The sequence below is a fragment of the Rhinopithecus roxellana genome, chromosome 18, assembly GCF_007565055.1.
Source record: "Rhinopithecus roxellana isolate Shanxi Qingling chromosome 18, ASM756505v1, whole genome shotgun sequence".
Classification (NCBI taxonomy): domain Eukaryota; kingdom Metazoa; phylum Chordata; class Mammalia; order Primates; family Cercopithecidae; genus Rhinopithecus; species Rhinopithecus roxellana.
Genome location: NC_044566.1, coordinates 10,395,024 through 10,420,061, shown reverse-complemented (window position 1 = coordinate 10,420,061; position 25,038 = coordinate 10,395,024). Strand labels below are relative to the sequence as shown.

The 25,038-nt window shown below is 38.8% G+C and overlaps 1 protein-coding gene across 11 annotated transcripts in view; it reads left to right on the top strand.

Moving 5' to 3' along the window:
* The window catches only part of TPP2 (tripeptidyl peptidase 2), a 91,081-nt gene that overhangs the window by 17,259 nt on the left and 48,784 nt on the right, over nt 1-25,038 (top strand). For 9 of the 11 annotated variants that reach the window (XR_746763.2, XR_004054661.1, XR_004054662.1 and 6 more), the window contains exons 4-10: nt 2,045-2,149; nt 4,354-4,478; nt 8,496-8,659; nt 12,317-12,471; nt 13,476-13,552; nt 22,337-22,464; nt 22,939-23,038. Coding sequence is in view for 8 of the 11 variants with exons in the window: in XM_010353089.2 (XP_010351391.2) it covers nt 2,045-2,149; nt 4,354-4,478; nt 8,496-8,659; nt 12,317-12,471; nt 13,476-13,552; nt 22,337-22,464; nt 22,939-23,038 (854 nt within the window). In the remaining 3 variants the exon portion in view is untranslated. Of the gene's footprint in view, nt 1-2,044; nt 2,150-4,353; nt 4,479-6,502; nt 7,336-8,495; nt 8,660-12,316; nt 12,472-13,475; nt 13,553-22,336; nt 22,465-22,938; nt 23,039-25,038 lie in introns of those variants that run through there. The other 2 variants (XM_030922072.1, XM_030922069.1) reach the window with 2 other exon arrangements.

The following is a 25,038-nucleotide window of genomic DNA, read 5'->3' as shown; positions in this document are numbered from 1 at the left end:
TGGAATGTCATCCATGTAAAGTCGTGATTCTTATTCTTGAGTACATGGATAAGCTTAGGGAATCTGTGAATACACTGAAATTATATTCAGATTTTTGTGTTTTTTTCTGGGAGATGGGATATAGCTTTCGCTGGATTTTTGAAGGACTTTTTTACTTGAAAAAGGCTAAAGACAGTGAATTCAAAGTCCAGACCACCTTTTCGTTTCTGTTCCTGTAGTTTCTGTGATAATGTCCCTCCCCTGTTTAACTAGCCTTCTTGCCCCCACTTAGTCATCATTTAGTATTAAGGTAAGTGTTAATCAGACCTAAAACTGCTGAAGTGTTAAGAAGCACCAGTGTGCCGTTAGAAAAATAAGAGTGGTAAGCAGAATGATAAAGAGCCTACTTTAAAACAGTTCAGTAAACTTTCTGTGATAATGGAAATGTTTGAAATGTTCAGTTTCTGCTCTAACCATTATGGTAGTCACTAACCGTGTAGCTATTGAGAATTTGAAATATGTCTAGTGTGACTGAGGAATTGAAATTTTATCTTATGTCATATTTTAAAATTTAAGTTTAAATAGTGTCATGTGGCTAGTGACTACTGTATTGAGAATGCTGGTACAAGTAACTGATACAAGTACCTAATACAAGTCTAGAGTTGCAGCTGTAAAATAAAGTATAATCTTGGGAGCCTGATGAATAAGATGTGTGGGCCCTTGCCTCTGTAGTGTTATTTCCCCAAGGGCCTGTGAAGCATAAGAAGTTACTCAGATCACCTTATTTGTCAGTTTCTAATCATTCTGCAAAATAAACAAGAATAATGCATATAACTTTTATTGCATAATATGTTATTTTAAAATTTCGGCTGGAATGCAGTGACATGATCACAGCTAATAACTGCCTCAACCTCCTGGGCAATCCTCCTGTGTAGTTGGGACTACAGGCACACACCACCACACCCATCTAATTTTTGTATTTTTTGTAGAGATGGGGTTTCACCATGTTGCCCAGGCTAGTCTCGAACTCCTGGGCTCAAGTGATCCATCTGCCTCATTCTCCCAAAGTGCTGGGACTACAGGTGTGAACCATTGCATGACCACATTTTATATAGTTTATTACATTTAATCAGCTGTGTTGATAGGATATAATTTATATGCAAGTATAGTGTGTTAAAGTAAAGTGGACTGTTCCTTTGGCTGCATGGGGACATACCATGAGTTAAAGACACTGGAGATAAGGTTAAAACCAATTTCAGTAATACAGAACCCTATCAAGTCAAAGAGGATGGAAAAAAAATAGAGAGGGAGGAAATTGAGGAAGCCTGCATTATCTGTCAAAGTGCAGCTGTAGTCTTAATCTAGTCTAGTCCTCTGCTAGGCTTATGGCATTTCCCAATTTTGTATGGGCCCAGAATACAACATTTTCTTCCTTTTAATGACTGAGAATTCAGTCAGTTTTCTCAGGTAGTATTAGGTATTCCTGGAGAAGAGAAGGTTTTAAATTGGGGAATATGACACATAACAATACATCTGGATGTGTCTTGGTAAACTTCTCTTAAACTGTAGGTACAATGAATTGACTAACCAGTTTTTAATAAGTGATCTGTGGCTTTATCCTCTTCATTAGAAATGATTTTTTTTTTTCTTTTTGAGACAGAGTCTCACTCTGTTGCCCAGGCTGCAGTGCAGTGGCTCAATCTCAGCTGACTGCAGCCTTTGCCTCCTGAGTTCAAGCTATTCTCGTGCCTTAGCCTCCCAAGTACCTGGGATTACAGGCACCTGCCACCCCACCCAGCTAATTTTTGTAAAGACAAGGTTTCACCAAGTTGGCCAGGCTGGTCTTGAACTCCTGACCTCAGGTGATCCACCCACCTCAGCCTTCCAAATTGTTGGGGTTACAGGCGTGAGCCACCACGCCCAGCCAGAAATGATTTTTTAAAACCTCTCTATGAGAATTCTGTAGCACCACAGCTGTAACAACAAAGTTCACATAAAAATGCCTGTCTAGGTTTACCTGAGCATTTGTCAGCCTAATTATAAGGCAGTTTTTCTCTCTTTGCAGAAAGAACGGAAGGAAAAGATCTGGGACCCTGTTCACAGAGTGGCCCTTGCAGAAGCCTGTAGAAAACAGGAAGAATTTGATGTTGCCAACAACGGCTCTTCTCAAGTTGGTGCTAGTTGATTTCATTTAAACATTACCCTAGAACCATATTCCCATAGAGTTTTTAGAGAACTCATAGACTGTTTTTCACAAGTTTTCTTTTTTCACAAATTTTCTTTTAAGTTGGTTAATTTTACTAATTTTTCCTTTATCCTCGAGTCAATGTATATATGTATGAATTTTTAAAACTTAACATATGATACATATAGGGTAAAAGTACAAAAATTGTGTTTAGTTATGAATTCTCCCATGAAAGTTGCACCTGGGAATTTCTCCTGTGCCCCTTCCTCGTCACTGCTCCCTTTCTCTTCCCAAAGACAATCACCACCTTGACTTCTAACACTGCAGATGATTTTGCCTATTTTGATTTGTGTAAAATGGAACCATATAGTATGTTTTTTGTTTTTTTCTTTTTTGAGATGGAGTCTCACTCTGTCCCAGGCTAGAGTGCAGTGGTGTGATCTCGGCTCATTGCAACCTCCGCCTTCCGGGTTCAAGCTATTCTCCTGCCTCAGCCTCCTGAGTAGCTGGGATTACAGACATGTGCTACCACACCCAACTAATTTTTTTTTTTTTTTTTTTTTTTTTTTTGCATTTTTAGTAGAGACGAGGTTTCACCATGTTGGCCAGGCTGGTCTTGAACTCCCGACCTCGTGATCTGCCCACCTTGCCCTCCCAAAGTGCTAGGATTACAGGCGTGAGCCACCGTGCCTGGCCTATGTATTCTCTAATTATATGTGTTATTGTCACTTTTCTAAAAAGGGATTTCAAAATACTTCATTTTTCAGTTAATATGTTAGACCTCATGGTCCTTGTTTCAAAACATGAGAGGGTATAGTCCTTGGTTCCCATATACTGATTTATGGAACTGATACTGATAAACTGATTATTTCTAAATCACCTGAATTATTTTAAAAGTAATTAAGATTTCTGGGCTTTATCCCCTGATAATTCTGATTTACTAAGTGGGATGAGAAATAGCATTGATATTTGTGGTAGGCTTTACATGATTGTGATTTGCGTGGAATTTAGTAATCATTGGCCAAGATAATTTGCTATCCTACTAGTTTCTGATGTGACAGCCTCAGATTATCATAAGGACGAATAACTTGCTCAGGATTGCACAGCTAAGTTTCTGAATTGAATCCGTATTTCTTCCCTCTAGGTTAATACTCACACCACACTATTTATAGAAGGCAGATTGATTTTAAGCAATATTAGGTGCTCTTGATCAAAGACTGCTACCTTTTTCAATAAATTGCCAAGTAGTAAATATTTTTAGTACTCTCTTATGACTACGCAACACTCCCTTTGTATCATGAAAACATAGGCAATATGTAACTGAACCAGGAAGGCCATGTTCCAGTAAAGCTTCATTTACACAACTTTGTCACAGGCTAGATTTGGCCCATGCACCATGATTTGTCAACCCCTGCTGGATCTTAATATAGTAACATAGTTAGTCTAGAGATATTATTCGTCTCAATATCAGTATTTATATGCCTTTCTATCTCCCAGCTTATGTCTGTTTAAACCAGTCATTTCCCTAATTATTTGAGTACCTAACTTATTTTTTATATATACTCCAGGTTAGAGAAATGTTTTGGAGAGGTAACACATGCTAGTGCCAGTTGTTGTCTAGTTTGTACATAATCGAATGTAAAGTACTTGGTGTTATTAATGACCGCAGAGCTAAAATAAGGTTTCACTTACCCCCATTAAGTGTTTCTATTTAACATAGCAGTTTCTAAAAGAGATGAGATGATTCATGGATTTTATTATTTATTTGGATTCTTAAGAAATAAATTTGAGATAGAAAAGATCCTTATATAAAAACCTGAAAGTCAATAGATAACCTATTTTGTAGCAGTGTTAGAGTTGCTTTTGGAAATGAGTTAGATGAGAAATATGTAACAAGCATATCTTGGCTAAAGGGAATCACCAACCTGTAGCACAATGTATTTCCCAAAGCAGGCCTACTGAGTGAGTAAATGAGATTAAGTAACTGTTGTTTAGATCTTTACTGTATGAATGGATATCTGCTTCATTGAATTGAACGACAAGTTGCATAGATAGAACAAAATTTTCCTACGTTTTTTTCAGGGTAAAATAAATTTACTATTGATTAACATTGTCTCTTTTGTTGTATGTTAATACAACTTTCAGAAGGACATAATGTACTAATGTTAATCAGTTTTCCAATTGACTAGGCAAATAAACTCATCAAGGAGGAACTTCAAAGTCAAGTGGAATTGCTGAATTCTTTCGAGAAGAAATACAGTGATCCTGGCCCTGTATATGACTGCTTGGTATGGCATGATGGCGAAGTCTGGAGGTAAACTTCATGTATTTTATAGATCTTCATTTACAAATGTTTTCTTATCTACTCTGAAAAACATTAAATGCTCAGAGCTGCACAGAATTTTGGTTTATTCGTGACAGTATCACTCAGCAGAATCATTTGAGGGCCAAATCTGGGTCGTTTTGGACAAGCCCCTTGAACTTCTAGTTATGATTTTTGACACTAAACCTGAATTTTATCTGATTTAAATAAACCTATTTCATTAATAATTTATTAGTATGTTGACCATCTGTGTATTTGTAAATGTTTCCTCATTTGTTACTTGAGATAGTGGTACTTACAGGGCTTTGAGAAAACTAAATTTGATGTTTCTAATTTGATGTTTCTAGATATAGTAAGCAATCAGTGTATGCTATTATTGCTGCTGCTGTTTCTATTACTAAAACTGATAATAATAATAATAATGTGATTTATACCAAGTTACCTATCATGTATGTTTTTCAGTTTCTTTTTTAGTGCCTTATACACTGCATATGTGCTTCTTGGAGTTGGTTAGTCTGCTTTCTTGAGTTACTATCTGCATGAAAACAGGAAGACGTGTTAATACACATATTTAGCCATATGTGTGCTTTATGATTGCTGCAAAATAAAAAACAGGGACTATTTCTTAAACTTGTAGTCATGAATTACTTGTAGTCTGCGTCCCTGCTTATATGCAAAGAATTGCATCACAGGGTGGGGCAGATACAGATCATGCCATGACAGCTTCCTCACTGCTCTCACAATTGTTCACCTTCACAATGCACCCTTCTCCTCCCACGTGTGCGGGTACTATCTCATCTTTAATCAAGGGTGTATACAATGTTCAGGTGAATGAGAAATTTCTGCTCAATTTGGGGATGATGGTGTTAATAAAATAACTGCACATCTTTCAATCTAGATGATATTAAATATTAATGCACTTTTATGTGTATTCACATATGTTGTTTTGATGTATGCACATGCATACACGTTTTGAAAAATTATTTTTTAGAAGCTTTATAAAGAATAATAAACCTTGATACATCCACCATCTGGGGTAACATGATACAGTCACACTCAGTGATAAGCCTTAGGTGCGTTTTAGTGTGGGAAAGGAGGCAAGGTTAAATTCAAGGAAAATGCTAAATACAAAACAGTATATTTAGGAAGGTATATATGACAAAAGGACTTAGACAAATACTAAAATATTATCAGGGATTGAGTAGTGAGGCAGTAGGTGTTTTCATTTAAAGTGTTTGCTCTAGGTTCTGAAAACTCTGCAGATTACTTTGTCCTAGGAAAAGGAATCCGGAGTCAGGATGTTCAGGGTGCCAGTGTGTGTTTCTACAAGGTTTCCTTGGTCTTCACGGTACTTGATAAAGTGACTCACTTGTAGCAGTTTGTTGATAACTATTCTAAGGGTTTTGTTTAGAATTTTTGAGTTAGAAATGAAATTTAATCTAACATTAAATGAAATAAAATCTGAAATCTTAGAATAACATTTTAGAACATTTTATTATAATAAATAAATATAGCATAATTATACTTTCAGGTGGTACTAGATAAAATGTAACTTCTTTGCATAATACAGTATATCCTGTAGGGCTTTGATTTCCAGGTTAAATCAAAATTTTTTGAAGAGAACCTTGAAGATCCCAGGGTACATAAGGTTAATCCAGTCCTGTCTGCAGATGTTCTCATTTCACATTTCAAAAATGCCAACCATTTCTGAAGGGAGGTAAAGTGACCTTTTCTTTAAGTACTTTGGGTATTTTGTTTTGTTTTGTTTGATGACGAATGTCCAGTGGGTGCTCTCCCTTCCACATTTCTGCTAATTGTTAAGTGCATATCTCTGCACTTAACGGGTGGCCTCAGATGACTCTGCTCTGAGCATCTGTCAGGACGCAGAGCCTCAGACTCACTGTCACTCCAAATGGAACAAAAACTGGTTGAGAGAAGCAGTGTTTACAGAGGATTACATAAAGGAGAAGCTATTAGTTGATTTCTTTACGATGGATTTTGACCTTGCTTATGTCATGTTTCCTTTTAGATTCTTGATGAAAGCTCTAGATTCTTTCCATAGAAAATTGAGAGATGTGTGAAAATGTCGAGAAATACGTAAAACAAGTCTTTTCTCATCATCCTCCCCACTTACATGTACGCTGCTCTGTGTATGAGCCTCATTTTCATATCCTTTCTCTGTATTCTAACTACTACTTGAATTCAGTTAACTAGACCTTCAGAAAGTTATGACCTTGCACCACATTCATACTTCTCCTGTGGAGTTATTTAGGGAAGTCAGTAGTAATTTATGTTTTGATGTGTTGGTTGTATTGTTGAGTCACTCCAGTGATGGTGTTTACAGGAAACTGACCTATGGAATGTGTCACTGTATTTCCTGTGAGAATGTTGTTAAAGATGATGATTTCATTAATTCTTTAATCATGTGGCAGATGTTTATTGAGTACCTTCTTTGTATCAGGTTGACACTATAGAAGCTACTCCATGGACTCTAGACTCCATGGAAGCAAGTGTTGGGAACGTCTGAACCAGTCTAGGAAGCATTGAGAAAGATTTCCCAAAAGTATTAATGACATCTTAAATTGAGACTTGAAGGATCATCACAGTAAACTAAGCAGAGAGGTAGAAAGGGTGGGGGGAGGATCCGGAGGATGTTGGAGGAACTGTGAGAAGTTTGTTGTGGCCACAAAGGATATGATGGGAGCAAGAGGTAAGGGAGGTGACCAGATGATTATTACGGGCCTTGCTCTGGAGTTTCAATGTTAAAAGCCGTTGGAAGACATGGAAGGTTTTAAGCAGGAGTCAAACGTAGAGGCAGAGCAGGCCATCAGCTCGTCAGGCAACAGAGGTAAGGAAGAGACAGTGGAAACAGGCAGACACATTGTGGAGCTGGGACTGTGCAGTTAGATGGACTAGGGCAAGGGCAGAGGGAGGACTTCATAGATGACTTCCAGATGGATGCTGGCCGATTGCATACATTTTGGAGACAAGTGCTACTTTCTGTAGCATATGGAAGATTTGGCGACATGCATTTTACCAACCAGTCTCAAGCCTGATTCTGTTTTAGTATGTGACTTGTTTGCTGTTTGCTTCATTTTCCCCATAAGTGTTTAGTTTCCTATACGTTGGTATATTCTGTATTATTTGAAATGACATCGGTCATATTAGGGCATGCATAAAAACAAATTTTTAAGAATCCTTTTTTCCAAAGTGCTGTAATTTGTTAATGAAATATGCTTCAGTATTTACGATAAATCTTCTCTCTGTGCTCTGCCAATAGGCTTCCATTAATTTACTTGGCAATTTTGACTGACTTGCAAAGCTTGTTAAAACAGTTCTTGCAGCTAAAACATACTTACAGCTAAAAACATAATATTGAACTTTTAATGATGTTCGTTTCATTTATGACTTTTTGAATGTAAAGTGTATTTTGTTTTAATCAGGCTATCTTCTAAAGTGTTTGGAATATAATTTAAAAACTAAAATGCTAGTAAAATGGAAAAAACATGAAGGAAGACAACCATAAAATAATGTAGAAAGTGCTTTTGTGAGAAATAAATGTAAGTCTGTTATAAGTATAGGACTGAAGCTCAGTAAAATTCACCTAGTTTCAAAGAGCTTGTGTAAGCTGTTAGATTCTTGAAGCCGTTACTAAAATAAGCAGCTGGAAATTAGACCTAGGCCATGTGTCTGAACTATCCTAAACTGCTCTAAAACTCTAAGCCAAGTTTTAGCTCTAATTCTTAAGAGTTCAGGTGGTTTTCAACCTAAAGTTTTGTGAAGGACAGTATTTTTAAAGCACTTTGTGCATGATGTAAGAACTGGTTCCCGTAAGCTATCTTACCTAATCCTTACTGCCCACTCTATGAAACAGCCTAAACCAGGTAGTCATTATATTTGTTATGGTAGAAGTAGTAATGTAGTAAAATAGCAGAGAGACTGTATTACATGATTTTTAAAAAGATAAGAAAATAAATTTTACTGTCTCCATTTCTTTTTAATTAACAGAGCCTGCATTGATTCTAATGAAGATGGGGACTTGAGTAAATCTACCGTATTGAGAAACTACAAAGAAGCCCAAGAATATGGCTCTTTTGGCACAGCTGAGATGTTGAATTACTCCGTTAATATATACGATGATGGAAACCTGCTCTCCATTGTGACCAGCGGAGGTATCCCATTTCAGATTGACCAATGAGATATAGATTTATGAGGTGATAAGTGGTACCTTGCAATAGCCCACAGCAACCTTCTAGAGAATTTTAAGCTAGAGATCCCAGCTAAAGGACTAGGTCCAGAATCATAAATGTGATTTAATTCACCTGCAAGATGTTGTTTTTTAAGGTCATAACCATGTAGGATCCAGTCCAAGAATATAAGCGTGGTCCAACATCAGAAAATCCATCAATAGGCCGGGTGTGGTGACTCACGCCTGTAATCCCTTGGGAGGCCGAGGCGGGCGGATCACCTGAGGCTGGGAGTTTGAGACCAGCCTGACCAATATGGAGAAACCCCGTCTCTACTAAAAATACAGAATCAGCTGGACGTGGTGGCGCATGCCTATGATCCCAGCTACTTGGTAGGCTGAGGCAGGAGAATCGTTTGAACCTGGGAGGCGAAGGTTGCAGTGAGCCAAGATCATGCCATTGCACTCCAGCCTGGGCAACAAGAGCAAAACTCCATCTCAAAAAAATCCATCAGTAGAATTTATCTTATGAACAGCAGTGTTGCCTCGAAATCTTAACTCTTGAGAAACTCACCCATGAGTACAGAGAATCAGATAAAAGAATCCTCACTATGGCGTTGTGTGATTTCCAAAAAGTTGGAAACTGAATACCTATTAACAAAAAAACAGATTTTTTCAACAACTGTGTGTTATTCTTACTATCATACAGTCATCCTTTGGTATCTGGGGGGATTGGTTCTAGAATGTCCCTCAGATGCTCAAGTACCTGATATAAAATGATGTAGTGTTTGTGTATAACCTACACACATGCTCTCCCATATGCTTTCAGTCATCTGTACGTGACTTCTAATACCTTATAGTATGTAAGTGCTATATAAATAGTTGTTATACTATTTTTTAAAATATTTATATTTTTGATCTGTGGTTGGTTAAATTGCATCTAGTTGGTGTGGAACCTGTGGATCCAGAGGGCTGAAGTGTTATATAGCAATCAAAATGCTGTGTGTATGAACCCCTAATACATAAATTATATTGATGATAAAACATGTAAAACTCTAAAACATGCCTAATAGTACTGTGCAGTGTTTATGGATATGTGTGTTTGTATGGTGAAAATGTTAAATATATAGATGGAAAGATTATGCACAAAGTAGGATGATGGCTACTTCTGGGGGAAGTTCTCCCTCCTTGGGTGGGGGGAGAAAGGAGAATGAAGTGGGATGACTTTAACTCTTTAATGCCCCCCTGCCACCTCCCAGTTCATTGAGGTATGGCTTAAGTACAAAAATGTCACATACATACATATATATACTTTGATCAACTTTTATGTAAATATATAAATATATCCAGGAAACCACCACAATCAAGGTGATGAACATACTCCTTACCCCCAAAAGTTTGCTCGCTTTATTATCCAGCCTCTCTCTCTCCACCCACATCCCAGGGAACCACTGATTTGTTTTCTGTCACTCCAGATTATTTCACACTTTCCAGAATTTTATGTAAGTGGAATAAAAAATATGGTTTTCTTTCCTTCACTCAGCGTAATGATTTTGAGATTCATTCATGTTATGATTATAAAGTTGGCTCTTTATTTCTGAGTAATAGTTCTTTATATAGCTACACCACAGTTTGTTTATCCAGCTTCTCATTGATGGACGTTTAGATTGTTTTGGTATCTGTTGACATATATTTTTATTAATTTTGGGGCTGATAGCGGAGAGAACCAGTTGGATATGGTAAATAGGTACTTACCTTTTTTTTTCTTTTCTTTTCTTTTTTTTTTTTTTGAGCCAGTCTCACTCTGTCACCCAGGCTGGAGTGTAGGTGGCACGATCTTGGGATCTTGGCTCACTGCAACCTTTGCCTCCCAGGTTCAAGTGATTGTGCTGCCTCAGCCTTCTGGGTAGCTGGGATTACAGGCGCGTACCACCACATCTGGCTAGTTTTTGTATTTTTAGTAGAGGCGGGGTTTCACCATGTTGGCCAGGCTGGTCTCAAACTCCTGACCTTGTGATCTGCCCTCCTTGCACTCCCAAAGTGCTGAGATTACAGGTGTGAGCCATCATGCCCGGCCATTTAACTTTTTAAGAAACATCAAGCTGTTATCTAAGGGGACTGTACCCTTTTCACTTCCACCGCGGTGTGTGAGAATTCCAGGTGCTCCATATCCTCAGCAACACTTGGCTGTGGTCAGTCTTAATAGTGGTCATTCTAACTGGTGTAAGGTGTTTTGGAGGAAAAAAGTCACATTAAAATTGTGCTTTCCCAATTTTGTTTGGGGAAAAAAATATGAAAGCCAGAATCCGCAACGTTGGGTGAATGTTTTCTTGCATGACAGTATCTGGCTAGAGCAGAGGAGACTCAGCATTGCTGCAGACCCCATTCAAAGCCACATAGAGATGCCTGCCTACTTCCCCCGGAGCTCTAACACACTATAGTCCCCAAACGTTAAGGCCCAGTGCCAGTTGTCATTTATCATTAAGCTTGTATTACTGTTTTTCTGAGAGTAGTGGAATATTTCTCTATATTCATGTCTTTTAAGAAACCTTTTCACTAAAAGGCTAGTTTTTTGTTTTAGTATTACTTTATATATAACATGTATAAAAACAGTTACAAATCACAAGTTGTACAACTCTTCGAATTACCACAAAGTGGACACTTCTTTGTAACCATAACTCAGGTCAAGAAATAAAACATAATGAAACTCCCATCGTGCCCCTTCCTAATCAGTAACCTACCCTCCCACCTCCTACAGTTAACTACTATCCTGATCTCCATTGCCACATTAGTTTGGACCATATGATGTTGCTCTTTTTATGATCGGAAATGATAAAATAGTGCCAGTTTCAGATGGTTCAGCCTTTTTTTCATTTATATGCAATTTCAATATATATCCATTTCTGTGTGTGACTTCTTTAGTTCAGCCTTATTTTTGTGAGCTTTATCTGATAGTACATAGTAGTAGTTTATATTTATTGCTGTATAATTGTCAGTTCTATGAATTGATATACATGTAACCATGTACTATTAATGGATATTGTGGTTGTTTTTAAGTTTTTGAATTTTATAAACAGTGCTGCCATGAACATTTTTGCGGGTGTCTTAGTTACGTGTGCACACATTTTTGTATTGTGTGTAGCTGGAGGTAGTTATGGCTGGCTCATAGGCTCTGGCAGTGTTCAGCTTTCACTTCAGCCAGCAGTTTGTGGTATGTACTTCCATCCACACTTGCTTTTGTCAGCCTTTAATATTTTGGCAATTCTAGAAGGTATGTAGAAGCATCTTTTTGTGGCTTAATTTGCGTTTCCCAGATGACGAGTGAAATTAAACATCTTTTCGTGTGTTTATTTGCCCTTTGGATATCTTCTTTTATAAAATGCTTTTTCAAATGTTTGAAGGGGGATTCTCCCTTTTTTTATTGTGAATTTGAAAGATTTTTATATATTCCAGATATAAGCTCTTTGTCAGCTATATATGTTGCACATACTTTTCCTTTGTGACTTGAGTTTTTGCTCTCCATGAACAAGGTAGCAGAGTAATGTGTATTCTTTTTATCATGATTAATAATATACAAATTGAATTGAATGACCTTTCAGTCCATGAGAATGTTTTGTCATTTCCTCGCCTTTTGTGTCTCTAGGAGCTCATGGGACACATGTAGCTAGTATAGCTGCTGGACACTTTCCAGAAGAACCTGAACGGAATGGGGTAGCTCCTGGTGCTCAGATTCTTTCCATCAAGATTGGTGATACAAGACTAAGCACAATGGAAACAGGCACAGGCCTCATAAGAGCTGTGAGTGTTTGTGAGTTGTTGATTCAGAAGATTAATGATTAATGATCTTGGATATTTTTAGGTTTGTAAGTGCTCCTGGTTTACCAAGAATACGTTGAAATATATATACTATACAGGACTTTGTTTAACAAAGCAAAAATATTTACTAATTTATTTTTAAATTATTTTTATTAAATATTATTACAGTAAGTTATTTGGCCTAACCTTTGTGAAAAAATTACTTACTTCATACTCGTCATTTCTAGCAAATCTCCTAACAAGCAATTTTGAGATACTTAAAAAGAAAGACTTCTTAGCCAGCTTTCTCCAGCCTAAGAGGAATTAAAAACCTCAGCTAATATTCTGTACGTCAGTTTAACGTAGGAAAGTATATTTAATTTTAGTGATTTTTTTTTTTTTTTAAGACGGAGTCTCGCTCTGTCACCCAGGCTGGACTGGAGTGCAGTGGCGCGATCTCGGCTCACTGCAAGCTCCGCCTTCTGGGTTCACTCCATTTTCCTGCCTCAGCCTCCTGAGTAGCTGGGACTATAGGCGCCCACAACCACGCCCGGCTAATTTTTTTTTTTTTGTATTTTTAGTAGAGACGGGGTTTCACTGTGTCAGCCAGGATGGTCTCGATCTCCTGCCTTCGTGATCCACCCGCCCTGGCCTCCCAAAGTGCTGGGATTACAGGCGTGAGCCACCGCGCCCGGCCCCAATTTTAGTGATTTTTTAACCTAGGAAGGACCATTCCATTCCCTCTACCACTCTCCCCCTCTAACCCCACTCTTTTCTAGAAATGCTAGTTTTTTTTTTTCATTGACTACTTTATTATGTGTCTCCTCCTACCTTTTTGTGTTTATGTACTTATATGTCCAGGTATATGGTGATATGCCTGGAGGTAACTTATAAATTAGAATATGATTGGCTAAGAAACTATAGGATTATATATATGCCCTTATTTTACTGGCTAATCTGTTTCTATAAATTGTTGCCTAAACTAGACTCTTTAATCTTTTTAATAGATGATAGAAGTTATAAATCATAAGTGTGATCTTGTCAACTACAGTTACGGAGAAGCAACTCACTGGCCAAACTCTGGGTGAGTGTTCCTTGACAGTTGTTAGCCATAGAACCTTAGCCAGTGAAGAGCATTAGATGTTTTTCATAAGCGGATTGAATGTCACAGTGGAAGAAAGAACAGTTGCAGTGAGTGGTTAGATGGTAACTGTAGGTCTTGTAGGCCTCATGCCCCCATTCCTGTGGTCACATCTGTGATGATGTTAATGCCGTTCACTGCACCATGCCTAAAGTCTCAACTCTGAGCGTTCCTGTGCTGTCCTTTGTGACTCTTCCTTGGTTAGGTCTCCCTCACAGTTCTTCTGAGATGTGCAACCCACAGACTCCTCTGGTGTTTTTTCACTGTCAGATTCACTGCATCCTCACTTCTTTTCCCAGGCAATTTAGGTCTGACAGTCTATCCATCATTATAATTACTGTTGCGGGAAGTCAGAGACCCCAAACGGAGGGATCGGCTGAAGCCATGACAGAAGAACATAAATTGTGAAGATTTCATGGACTTTTATTAGTTCCCCAAATTAATACTTTTATAATTTCTTACGCCTGTCTTTACTGCAATCTCTGAACATAAATTGTGAAGATTTCATAGACATTTATCACTTCCCCAGTCAATACTCTTATGATTTCCTATGTCTGTCTTCAGTCTCTTAATCCTGTCATCTTCATAAACTGAGGATGTATGTCACCTCAGGACCCTGTGACGATTGCGTTAACTGCACACGTTTTTCATAAAGCTTGTGTGTTTAAACAGTATGAAATCTGAGCACCTTGAAAAAAACAATATGAAATCTGGGCACCTTGAAAAAAGAACAGGATAACAGCAATGTTCAGGGAACAAGGGAGATAACCATTAGGTCTGGCTGCCTGAAAGCCAGGCGGAACAGAGCCCTGTTTCTCTTCTTTCAAAAACGAACAGGAGAAATATCGCTGAATTCTTCTATATATATATATTTTTTTAAATTATACTTTAAGTTCTAGGGTACATGTGCATAACGTGCAGGTTTGTTACATATGTATACTTGTGCCATGTTGGTGTGCTGCACCCATCAACTCGTCACCCATCAATTTGTCATTTATATCAGGTATAACTCCCAATGCAATCCCTCCCCCCTCCCCCCTCCCCATGATAGGCCCCGATGTGTGATGTTCCCCTTCCCGAGTCCAAGTGATCTCATTGTTCAGTTCCCACCTATGAGTGAGAACATGCGGTGTTTGGTTTTCTGTTCTTGTGATAGTCTGCTAAGAATGATGGTTTCCAGCTGCATCCATGTCCCTACAAAGGACGCAAACTCATCCTTTTTTATGGCTGCATAATATTCCATGGTGTATATGTGCCACATTTTCTTAATCCAGTCTGTCACAGATGGACATTTGGGTTGATTCCAAGTCTTCGCTATTGTGAATAGTGCCGCAATAAACATACGTGTGCATGTGTCTTTATAGCAGCATGATTTATAATCCTTTGGGTATATACCCAGTAGTGGGATGGCTGGGTCATATGGTACATCTAGTTCTAGATCCTTGAGGAATTGCCATACTGTTTTCCATAATGGTTGAACTAGTTTACAATCCCACCAACAGTGTAAAAGTGTTCCTATTTCTCCACATCCTCTCCAGCACCTGTTGTTTCCTGACTTTTGAATGATTGCCATTCTAACTGGTGTGAGATGGTATCTCATTGTGGTTTTGATTTGCATCTCTCTGATGGCCAGTGATGATGAGCATTTTTTCATGTGTCTGTTGGCTGTATGAATGTCTTCTTTTGAGAAATGTCTGTTCATATCCTTTGCCCACTTTTTTTGATGGGGTTGTTTGTTTTTTTCTTGTAAATTTGTTTGAGTTCTTTGTAGATTCTGGATGTTAGCCCTTTGTCAGATGAGTAGATTGCAAAAATTTTCTCCCATTCTGTAGGTTGCCTGTTCACTCTGATGGTAGTCTCTTTTGCTGTGCAGAAGCTCTTTAGTTGCTTTTGGTGTTTTAGACATGAAGTCCTTGCCCATGCCTATGTCCTGAATGGTACTACCTAGGTTTTCTTCTAGGGTTTTTATGGTATTAGGTCTAACATTTAAGTCTCTAATCCATCTTGAATTAATTTTCGTATAAGGAGTAAGGAAAGGATCCAGTTTCAGCTTTCTACTTATGGCTAGCCAATTTTCCCAGCACCATTTATTAAATAGGGAATCCTTTCCCCATTTCTTGTTACTCTCAGGTTTGTCAAAGATCAGATGGCTGTAGATGTGTGGTATTATTTCTGAGGACTCTGTTCTGTTCCATTGGTCTATATCTCTGTTTTGGTACCAGTACCATGCTGTTTTGGTTACTGTAGCCTTGTAGTATAGTTTGAAGTCAGGTAGCGTGATGCCTCCAGCTTTGTTCTTATGACTTAGGATTGTCTTGGCAATGCGGGCTCTTTTTTGGTTCCATATGAACTTTAAAGCCGTTTTTTCCAATTCTGTGAAGAAACTCACTGGTAGCTTGATGGGGATGGCATTGAATCTATAAATAACCTTGGGCAGTATGGCCATTTTCACGATATTGATTCTTCCTATCCATGAGCATGGTATGTTCTTCCATTTGTTAGTGTCCTCTTTGATTTCACTGAGCAGTGGTTTGTAGTTCTCCTTGAAGAGGTCCTTGACATCCCTTGTAAGTTGGATTCCTAGGTATTTTATTCTCTTTGAAGCAATTGTGAATGGAAGTTCATTCATGATTTGGCTCTCTGTTTGTCTGTTACTGGCGTATAAGAATGCTTGTGATTTTTGCACATTAATTTTGTATCCTGAGACTTTGCTGAAGTTGCTTATCAGCTTAAGGAGATTTTGGGCTGAGACAATGGGGTTTTCTAAATATACAATCATGTCATCTGCAAACAGGGACAATTTGACTTCTTCTTTTCCTAACTGGATACCCTTGATTTCTTTCTCTTGCCTGATTGCCCTAGCCAGAACTTCCAACACTATGTTGAATAGGAGTGGTGAGAGAGGGCATCCCTGTCTTGTGCCAGTTTTCAAAGGGAATTTTTCCAGTTTTTGCCCATTCAGTATGATATTAGCTGTGGGTTTGTCATAAATAGCTCTTATTATTTTGAGGTACGTTCCATCAATACCGAATTTATTGAGCGTTTTTAGCATGAAGGGCTGTTGAATTTTGTCAAAAGCCTTTTCTGCATCTGTTGAGATAATCATGTGGTTCTTGTCTTTGGTTCTGTTTATATGCTGGATTACGTTTATTGATTTGCGAATGTTCAACCAGCCTTGTATCCCAGGGATGAAGCCCACTTGATCATGGTGGATAAGCTTTTTGATGTGCTGCTGAATCCGGTTTGCCAGTATTTTATTGAGGATTTTTGCATCGATGTTCATCAGGGATATTGGTCTAAAATTCTCTTTTTTTGTTGTGTCTCTGCCAGGCTTTGGTATCAGGATGATGTTGGCCTCATAAAATGAGTTAGGGGGGATTCCCTCTTTTTCTATTGATTGGAATAGTTTCAGAAGGAATGGTAGCAGCTCCTCCTTGTACCTCTGGTAGAATTCAGCTGTGAATCCATCTGGTCCTGGACTTTTTTTGGTGGGCAGGCTATTAATAATTGCCTCAATTTCAGAGCCTGCTATTGGTCTATTCAGGGATTCAACTTCTTCCTGCTTTAGTCTTGGGAGAGTGTAAGTGTCCAGGAAATTATCCATTTCTTCTAGATTTTCTAGTTGATTTGCATAGAGGTGTTTATAGTATTCTCTGATGGTAGTTTGTATTTCTGTGGGGTCGGTGGTGATATCCCCTTTATCATTTTTTATTGCGTCGATTTGATTCTTCTCTCTTTTCTTTATTAGTCTTGCTAGCGGTCTGTCAATTTTGTTGATTTTTTCAAAAAAACAACTCCTGGATTCATTGATTTTTTTGGAGGGTTTTTTGTGTCTCTATCTCCTTCAGTTCTGCTCTGATCTTAGTTATTTCTTGCCTTCTGCTAGCTTTTGAATGTGTTTGCTCTTGCCTCTCTAGTTCTTTTAATTGTGATGTTAGAGTGTCAATTTTAGATCTTTCCAGCTTTCTCTTGTGGGCATTTAGTGCTATAAATTTCCCTCTACACACTGCTTTAAATGTGTCCCAGAGATTCTGGTATGTTGTATCTTTGTTCTCATTGGTTTCAAAGAACATCCTTGTTTTTGCCTTCATTTCGTTATGTACCCAGTAGTCATACAGGAGCAGGTTGTTCAGTTTCCATGTAGTTGAGCGGTTTTGATTGAGTTTCTTAGTCCTGAGTTCTAGTTTGATTGCACTGTGGTCTGAGAGACAGTTTGTTATAATTTCTGTTCTTTTACATTTGCTGAGGAGTGCTTTACTTCCAATTATGTGGTCAATTTTGGAATAAGTGCGATGTGCTGAGAAGAATGTATATTCTGTTGATTTGGGGTGGAGAGTTCTATAGATGTCTATTAGGTCCGCTTGGTGCAGAGATGAGTTCAATTCCTGGATATCCTTGTTAACTTTCTGTCTCGTTGATCTGTCTAATGTTGACAGTGGAGTGTTGAAGTCTCCCATTATTATTGTATGGGAGTCTAAGTCTCTTTGTAAGTCTCTGAGGACTTGCTTTATGAATTTGGGTGCTCCTGTATTGGGTGCATATATATTTAGGATAGTTAGCTCTTCCTGTTGAATTGATCCTTTTACCATTATGTAATGGCCTTCTTTGTCTCTTTTGATCTTTGATGGTTTAAAGTCTGTTTTATCAGAGACTAGGATTGCAACCCCTGCTTTTTTTTGTTCTCCATTTGCTTGGTAGATCTTCCTCCATCCCTTTATTTTGAGCCTATGTCTGTCTCTGCATGTGAGATGGGTCTCCTGAATACAGCAGACTGATGGGTCTTGACTCTTTATCCAGTTTGCCAGTCTGTGTCTTTTAATTGGAACATTTAGTCCATTAACATTTAAGGTTAATATTGTTATGTGTGAACTTGATCCTGCCATTATGATATTAACTGGTTATTTTGCTCATTAGTTGATGCAGTTTCTTCCTAGCCTCGATGGTCTTTACATTTTGGCATGTTTTTGCAATGGCTGGCACCAGTTGTTCCTTTCCATGTTTAGTACTTCCTTCAGGGTCTCTTGTAAGGCAGGCCTGGTGGTGACAAAATCTCTAAGCATTTGCTTATCTGTAAAGGATTTTATTTCTCCTTCACTGATGAAACTTAGTTTGGCTGGATATGAAATTCTGGGTTTAAAATTCTTTTCTTTAAGAACGTTGAATATTGGCCCCCACTCTCTTCTGGCTTGTAGAGTTTCTGCCGAGAGGTCTGCTGTTAGTCTGATGGGCTTCCCTTTGTGGGTAACCCGACCTTTCTCTCTGGCTGCCCTTAAGATTTTTTCCTTCATTTCAACTTTGGTGAATCTGGCAATTATGTGTCTTGGAGTTGCTCTTCTGGAGGAGTATCTTTGTGGCGTTCTCTGTATTTCCTGAATTTGAATGTTGGCCTGCCCTACTAGGTTGGGGAAGTTCTCCTGTATGATATCCTGAAGAGTGTTTTCCAACTTGGTTCCATTTTCCCCCCCACTTTCAGGCACCCCAATCAGATGTAGATTTGGTCTTTTTACATAATCCCATACTTCTTGCAGGCTTTGTTCATTTCTTTTTCTTCTTTTTTCTTTTGGTTTCTCTTCTCGCTTCATTTCATTCATTTGATCCTCAATCGCTGATACTCTTTCTTCCAGTTGATCGAGTCGGTTACTGAAGCTTGTGGATTTGTCACGTATTTCTCGTGTCATGGTTTTCATCTGTCATTTCATTTATGACCTTCTCTGCATTAATTATTCTAGCTATCAATTCTTCCACTCTTTTTTCAAGATTTTTAGTTTCTTTGCACTGGGTACGTAATTCCTCCTTTAGCTCTGAGAAGTTTGATGGACTGAAGCCTTCTTCTCTCATCTCGTCAAAGTCATTCTCTGACCAGCTGTGATCCGTTGCTGGCGATGGGCTGCGCTCCTTTGCAGGGGGAGATGCGCTCTTATTTCTTGAATTTCCAGCTTTTCTGCCCTGCTTCTTCCCCATCTTCGTGGTTTTATCTGCCTCTGGTCTTTGATGATGGTGACGTACTGATGGGGTTTTGGTATAGGTGTTCTTCCTGTTTGATAGTTTTCCTTCTAATAGTCAGGACCCTCAGCTGTAGGTCTGTTGGAGATTGCTTGAGGTCCACTCCAGACCCTGTTTGCCTGGGTATCAGCAGCAGAGGTTGCAGAAGATAGAATATCGCTGAACAGCGAGTGTACCTGTCTGATTCTTACTTTGGAAGCTTCCTCTCAGGGGTGTACTCCACCCTGTGTGGTGTGGGGTGTCAGACTGCCCCTAGTGGGGGATGTCTTCCAGTTAGGCTACTCAGGGGTCAGGGACCCACTTGAGCAGGCAGTCTGCCCGTTCTCAGATCTCAACCTCCGTGTTGGGAGATCCACTGCTCTCTTCAAAGCTGTCAGACAGAGTCGTTCGCGTCTGCACAGGCCTCTGCTGCTTCCCCTTTAGTTGTTTAGCTGTGCCCTGTCCCCAGAGGTGGAGTCTACAGAGACAGGCAGGTTTCCTTGAGCTGCTGTGAGCTCCACCCAGTTCAAGCTTCCCAGCAGCTTTGTTTACCTACTTAAGCCTCAGCAATGGCGGGCGCCCCTCCCCCAGCCTCGCTGCTGCCGTTTCAGTTAGATCGCAGACTGCTCTGCTAACAATGAGGGAGGCTTCGTGGCCGTGGGACCCTCCCGGCCAGGTGTGGGTATAATCTCCTGGTGTGCCCGTTTGCTTAAAGCGCAGTATTGGGGTGGGAATTACCCGATTTTCCAGGTGTTGTGTGTCTCAGTTCCCCTGGCTAGGAAAAGGGATTCCCTTCCCCCTTGCACTTCCCAGGTGAGGCAATGCCTCGCCCTGCTTCAGCTCTCGCTGGTCGGGCTGCAGCAGCTGACCAGCACCAATTGTCCGGCACTCCCCAGTGAGATGACCAGTACCTCAGTTGAAAATGCAGAAATCACCGGTCTTCTGTGTCGCTCGCGCTCGAATTCTTTTTCTCAGCAAGGAACAGCCCTCAGAAAGAGAATGTGTTCCTAGGGGGAGGTCTCTGAAATGGCTGCTCTGAGAATGTCTGTCTTATACGGTTACAGATAAGGGATGAAATAAGCCCGGGCCTGGTCTTCCGTAGTGCTCCCAGGCCTATTAGGATGAGGAAATTCCCGCCTAATAAATTTTGGTCAGACTGGTTATCTGCTCTGAAACCCTGTCTCCTGGTAAGATGTTATCAATGACAGTGCGTGCCCAGTGGGACATGAAACTTCATTAACATTTTTAATTTTGCCCTGGTCTTGTGATCTCACCCTGCATCCATTTGTCTTGTGGTATTTTATTGCCTTTTGAAGCATGTGATCTCTGTGACCCACACCCTATTCATACACTCCCTTCCCTTTTGAAAATCACTAATAAAAACTTGCTGGCTTTGCAGCTTGGGGGGCATCACGGAACCTGCCGATGTGATGTGTGCCCCAGATATCCAGCTGTAAAATCTCTCTCTTCTGTACTCTTTCTCTTTATTTCTCAGACTGACCGACACTTAGGGAAATAGAAAAGAACCTATGTTGAATTATCGGGGATGGGTTCCCCCGATACCTGGCGCACCAACGTGGTTTTTTCTTTTTCCCAAGTGCATGTGGGAACCCAGTTCCCTCTGAAGCCATCCCCAGTTGTTTATACATACCCAATAGACCCACAGAATTGCTGAAATTTTGCTGTTCTCTTTAGTAACTTGCATCTCATCGGCAAAACTTACTGTTGGTGTCATATATTCACTGACTCGGTCAGTTTTCACATCTCCTCTTTCCATTCTAGTGTGTGTAGGATGTACCCCCACTCCCCTCCTTCCTCGTTGCCTTCATTGTCTTTTTGCTGCCGAATCCAGTATCATGGCCTTGACCTTAATGTTACCTTCCTTTTTTTTCTTCACAGTAGTAGCTATTTGAAATTACCTTGAGTATTTACTTACTTATTGATCATCTCTCCCCCATTCTCATCACCAAGCTATCATCTGGTTTTTGAGACATCACTTTACCGTCCTTGTAACATGCACCCTGTTATCATCAGTCATTTCATTCTTCCCTCTTCTCTCACTTCTTTTCCTTAAGTGTATTTCTTTCTCTACTTCTTTAACTTTCATCCTCTTGAAGTCCTCTTTCGCTAATATTCTTTCCTTTCTCAGATATTCACACTTACAACTTTGAAGGGCCTTGTACATGGCCCTGTAGCTTTTTAATGTTAACTTCATTTTCTTCTTAATGGTCTAACCTCATCTCCTTTACTTAATGTCAGTAGATTTTTCTTGTTTGCTATCAAGCTCTAAGCAGGTTTCTTACACTTTAAAATCTTGCTCTTAAGTTCTTCCTAGGGCCTTAGTTACGTTTGCCACAAAAGATACTAGTTCTTTGGGTCAATTTCTGCTCATAATTGTATGTACAAATCTTCTGAGGTGTGTCTTCAGGAGTATGTTAACTGGGAAATGGAAATAGAACCACCTTTTGCCCCAGTCACTACTAATATTTTACTACCTTGTAGTATATTTTCCCATATATTTTTGTTTTACATCTAGCATTTTTCCCACATTTAATTTGGCCTTATAATTGCTTCCCTACCCTAAAGCCCAAGTAGGGTATATCACCTAGAATAGCTGTATCATGTCCCACTAAAAGTGGATGTACCAAAATTTATGTAACCATATATTTAAACAAGGTTTTGGTACTATATACACTTTGGGAATAGAGGCTAATTATATATTCAAAGGAATTATCTCTTTTTCAGGAGAATTTGTGAAGTAATTAACGAAGCAGTATGGAAGCATAATATAATTTATGTTTCAAGTGCTGGAAATAATGGTCCATGCCTGTCTACAGTTGGTTGTCCAGGTGGAACTACATCAAGTGTGATAGGTTAGTTTCCTGTTTTAGAAATAGATTTGTTTAGAAACAAGCAAACAAAAAACGATAGTTAATGAAGTGTTACCTGTATCTCTGTTACATGTAAGACACTGTACACTTTAAGTATGTCCTCAGGAAACTTACAGTCTAGTAGGGGAACCGGCACATCTAGAACTGACTGTAATTTAAAGTGGACTGAAATAAGTTGTTTCATAGAAATGTAAACGCATGCTTTTAGGTGCATTAGCATATTTAATCTGTAAAATAATCCTGGGAGATAGGTATTTTGTATCCAAAAGCAAAGTTCTTAGTAAAATGTCTGGTACATAGTAGACTTTCCTCGTTTCCTTATTAAATTTTATTCTTTCATTGTATTAGAGAGAGGACTGGTGTTGAGAGATTAGGCAGTTCACTCAAGCCAACAGTGGGTTTAGAATCAGAATCCCCATTTGTTTTCTTTTCTTAATGATTAAATCCGTCCCATAGGTGTTGGTGCTTATGTTTCTCCTGATATGATGGTTGCTGAGTATTCACTGAGAGAGAAATTACCTGCAAATCAATACACTTGGTCTTCTAGAGGACCTAGGTAGGTATAGGTAGAACACGGGACCAGTACGTATATTTGGTTAAACTTTACATTGTTGAGAAGGGCAGAGTTTTAGAAAAGTTTGCTAGTTTTTTTCTGTTGGTTTTTACTTTTTTTCAGTATTTTCATTTTGATTAACAGTCTCATCTCAAGGACAGATAATTAAAATAAATAGTTTCATTGTTACATGGAGAACATCACTATTCTGAGTATAAATTCTTATTCCTATATCCATAATTCTTCATTTATAAGAATCTAAAGAAAAAGTAGGGACTTGGCTATCTTTATATAGTAGTGATGGCCTTGTTTTAAGTAATTTTTGATATTTTAACTTTGGTGAAACAAAAGCCCTGAGTTTTTATTAGAAAGCATCACAGTTATAGGGCCCACATACCTGTGGCTCATGTTTTTGAAGTTATAACTTACTTTGAGCAATTTTGGGTGAGATCCATAAGTAAACAAGTTCTGATTGAGAAATGAAGTTTATCTCTTTTGGTTCCCTGAAGCCCTCTGCACTATATTTATCTGATTCTGGGAACTAATTTTCTCAAGAGGTGTATTAAGTCCTAATTTATGTAATTCTTCATTATACCATCAACGGGTACATAAACCTTATGAAAAATAAAGCCTATTTTAATTCCTTTCTTTGGAGTTAATTTATAAAAAGAATAGACTTTGAATTTAGTTCAGCAAATACCTTAGTGCCTACAGTGGGCAAGGCATAAATGAATAGTTTGTGATCTGAGTTTCAAATGCCATTTTAGTATGATGGGACTCCAGAGGTGGGAGCAATCACTTGACCCCTTCATGGAGGAGGTGGTATTGAAGTTGGCCTTAAAGGATGGATAGGAGGTTGAGAGACAGAAGAAAGGAGTTCTATATGCCAAGAATACCATGAACCCAAAGATGAGCAGGTTTTAGAGTAAAGTTTTTTGAGGAAATAACTAGTAACTGAGTATGTTTGAAGTATAAGATTAGTGGGGAATATTGGAAGATAAGATTAGAAAAATTGGGCTCAGGTGAGATATAATAATGTTATATTCTTTGAGTTACAGGTACCTTCCTCATTTTCTCTAGGTGATTCTTCTTTAAAAAATAAACTTAATCTTAGTAGTTTATTATAAAATGTCATTGAAAACAACCAGGCTGTGGGCATCCACATGGATCAAAAAGCTTTGCTTTGCACTGTCATTGTAGACTACCCCTGCCAGCCCAGCTGAAGACACTCAGTAAGAGTGGCTTAGGATAAGAGCCAAAAGTCAGCAAAGCTTGATGTGTTTTATGTTCAGTTAATACAAGTGTAAAATTATTAAACTTACTCTCTTCTAAAACTGAGTTTGGAATTTTAAGTTCTATCTTATTGTCAATGTAAAAACAAAGTATTAGAGAATGTTTAAACCTAGCCTTTGCTGATATTTGCCATAGAGCATTTAAAGAATTATTTTAAGAAAACACTAAGGAGTTCATGAATTATGGGGAAACTTGGATTAAAGTAGATATTGATTCACAAACCAGATGTTCTAAGAATTGAATTTGTTTCATTTTTCATAAACATGAAATATTATTAGAAATAATTTGCTTTAATTGTTACATTAGATGGTACAAAATAGAACACATTGACTCATGGTCGCTGAGCAGAGCATGTTCTGTTATCTTTGGAAAACACTGCCTCGCATCAGCATTGACTGAGACACACAGCATCTCGCATCAGCATTGACTGAGACACACAGCATCTCGCATCAGCATTGACTGAGACACACAGCATCTCGCATCAGCATTGACTGAGACACACAGCATCTCGCATCAGCATTGACTGAGACACACAGCATCTCGCATCAGCATTGACTGAGACACACAGCATCTCGCATCAGCATTGACTGAGACACACAGCATCTCGCATCAGCATTGACTGAGACACACAGCATCTCGCATCAGCATTGACTGAGACACACAGCATCTCGCATCAGCATTGACTGAGACACACAGCATCTCGCATCAGC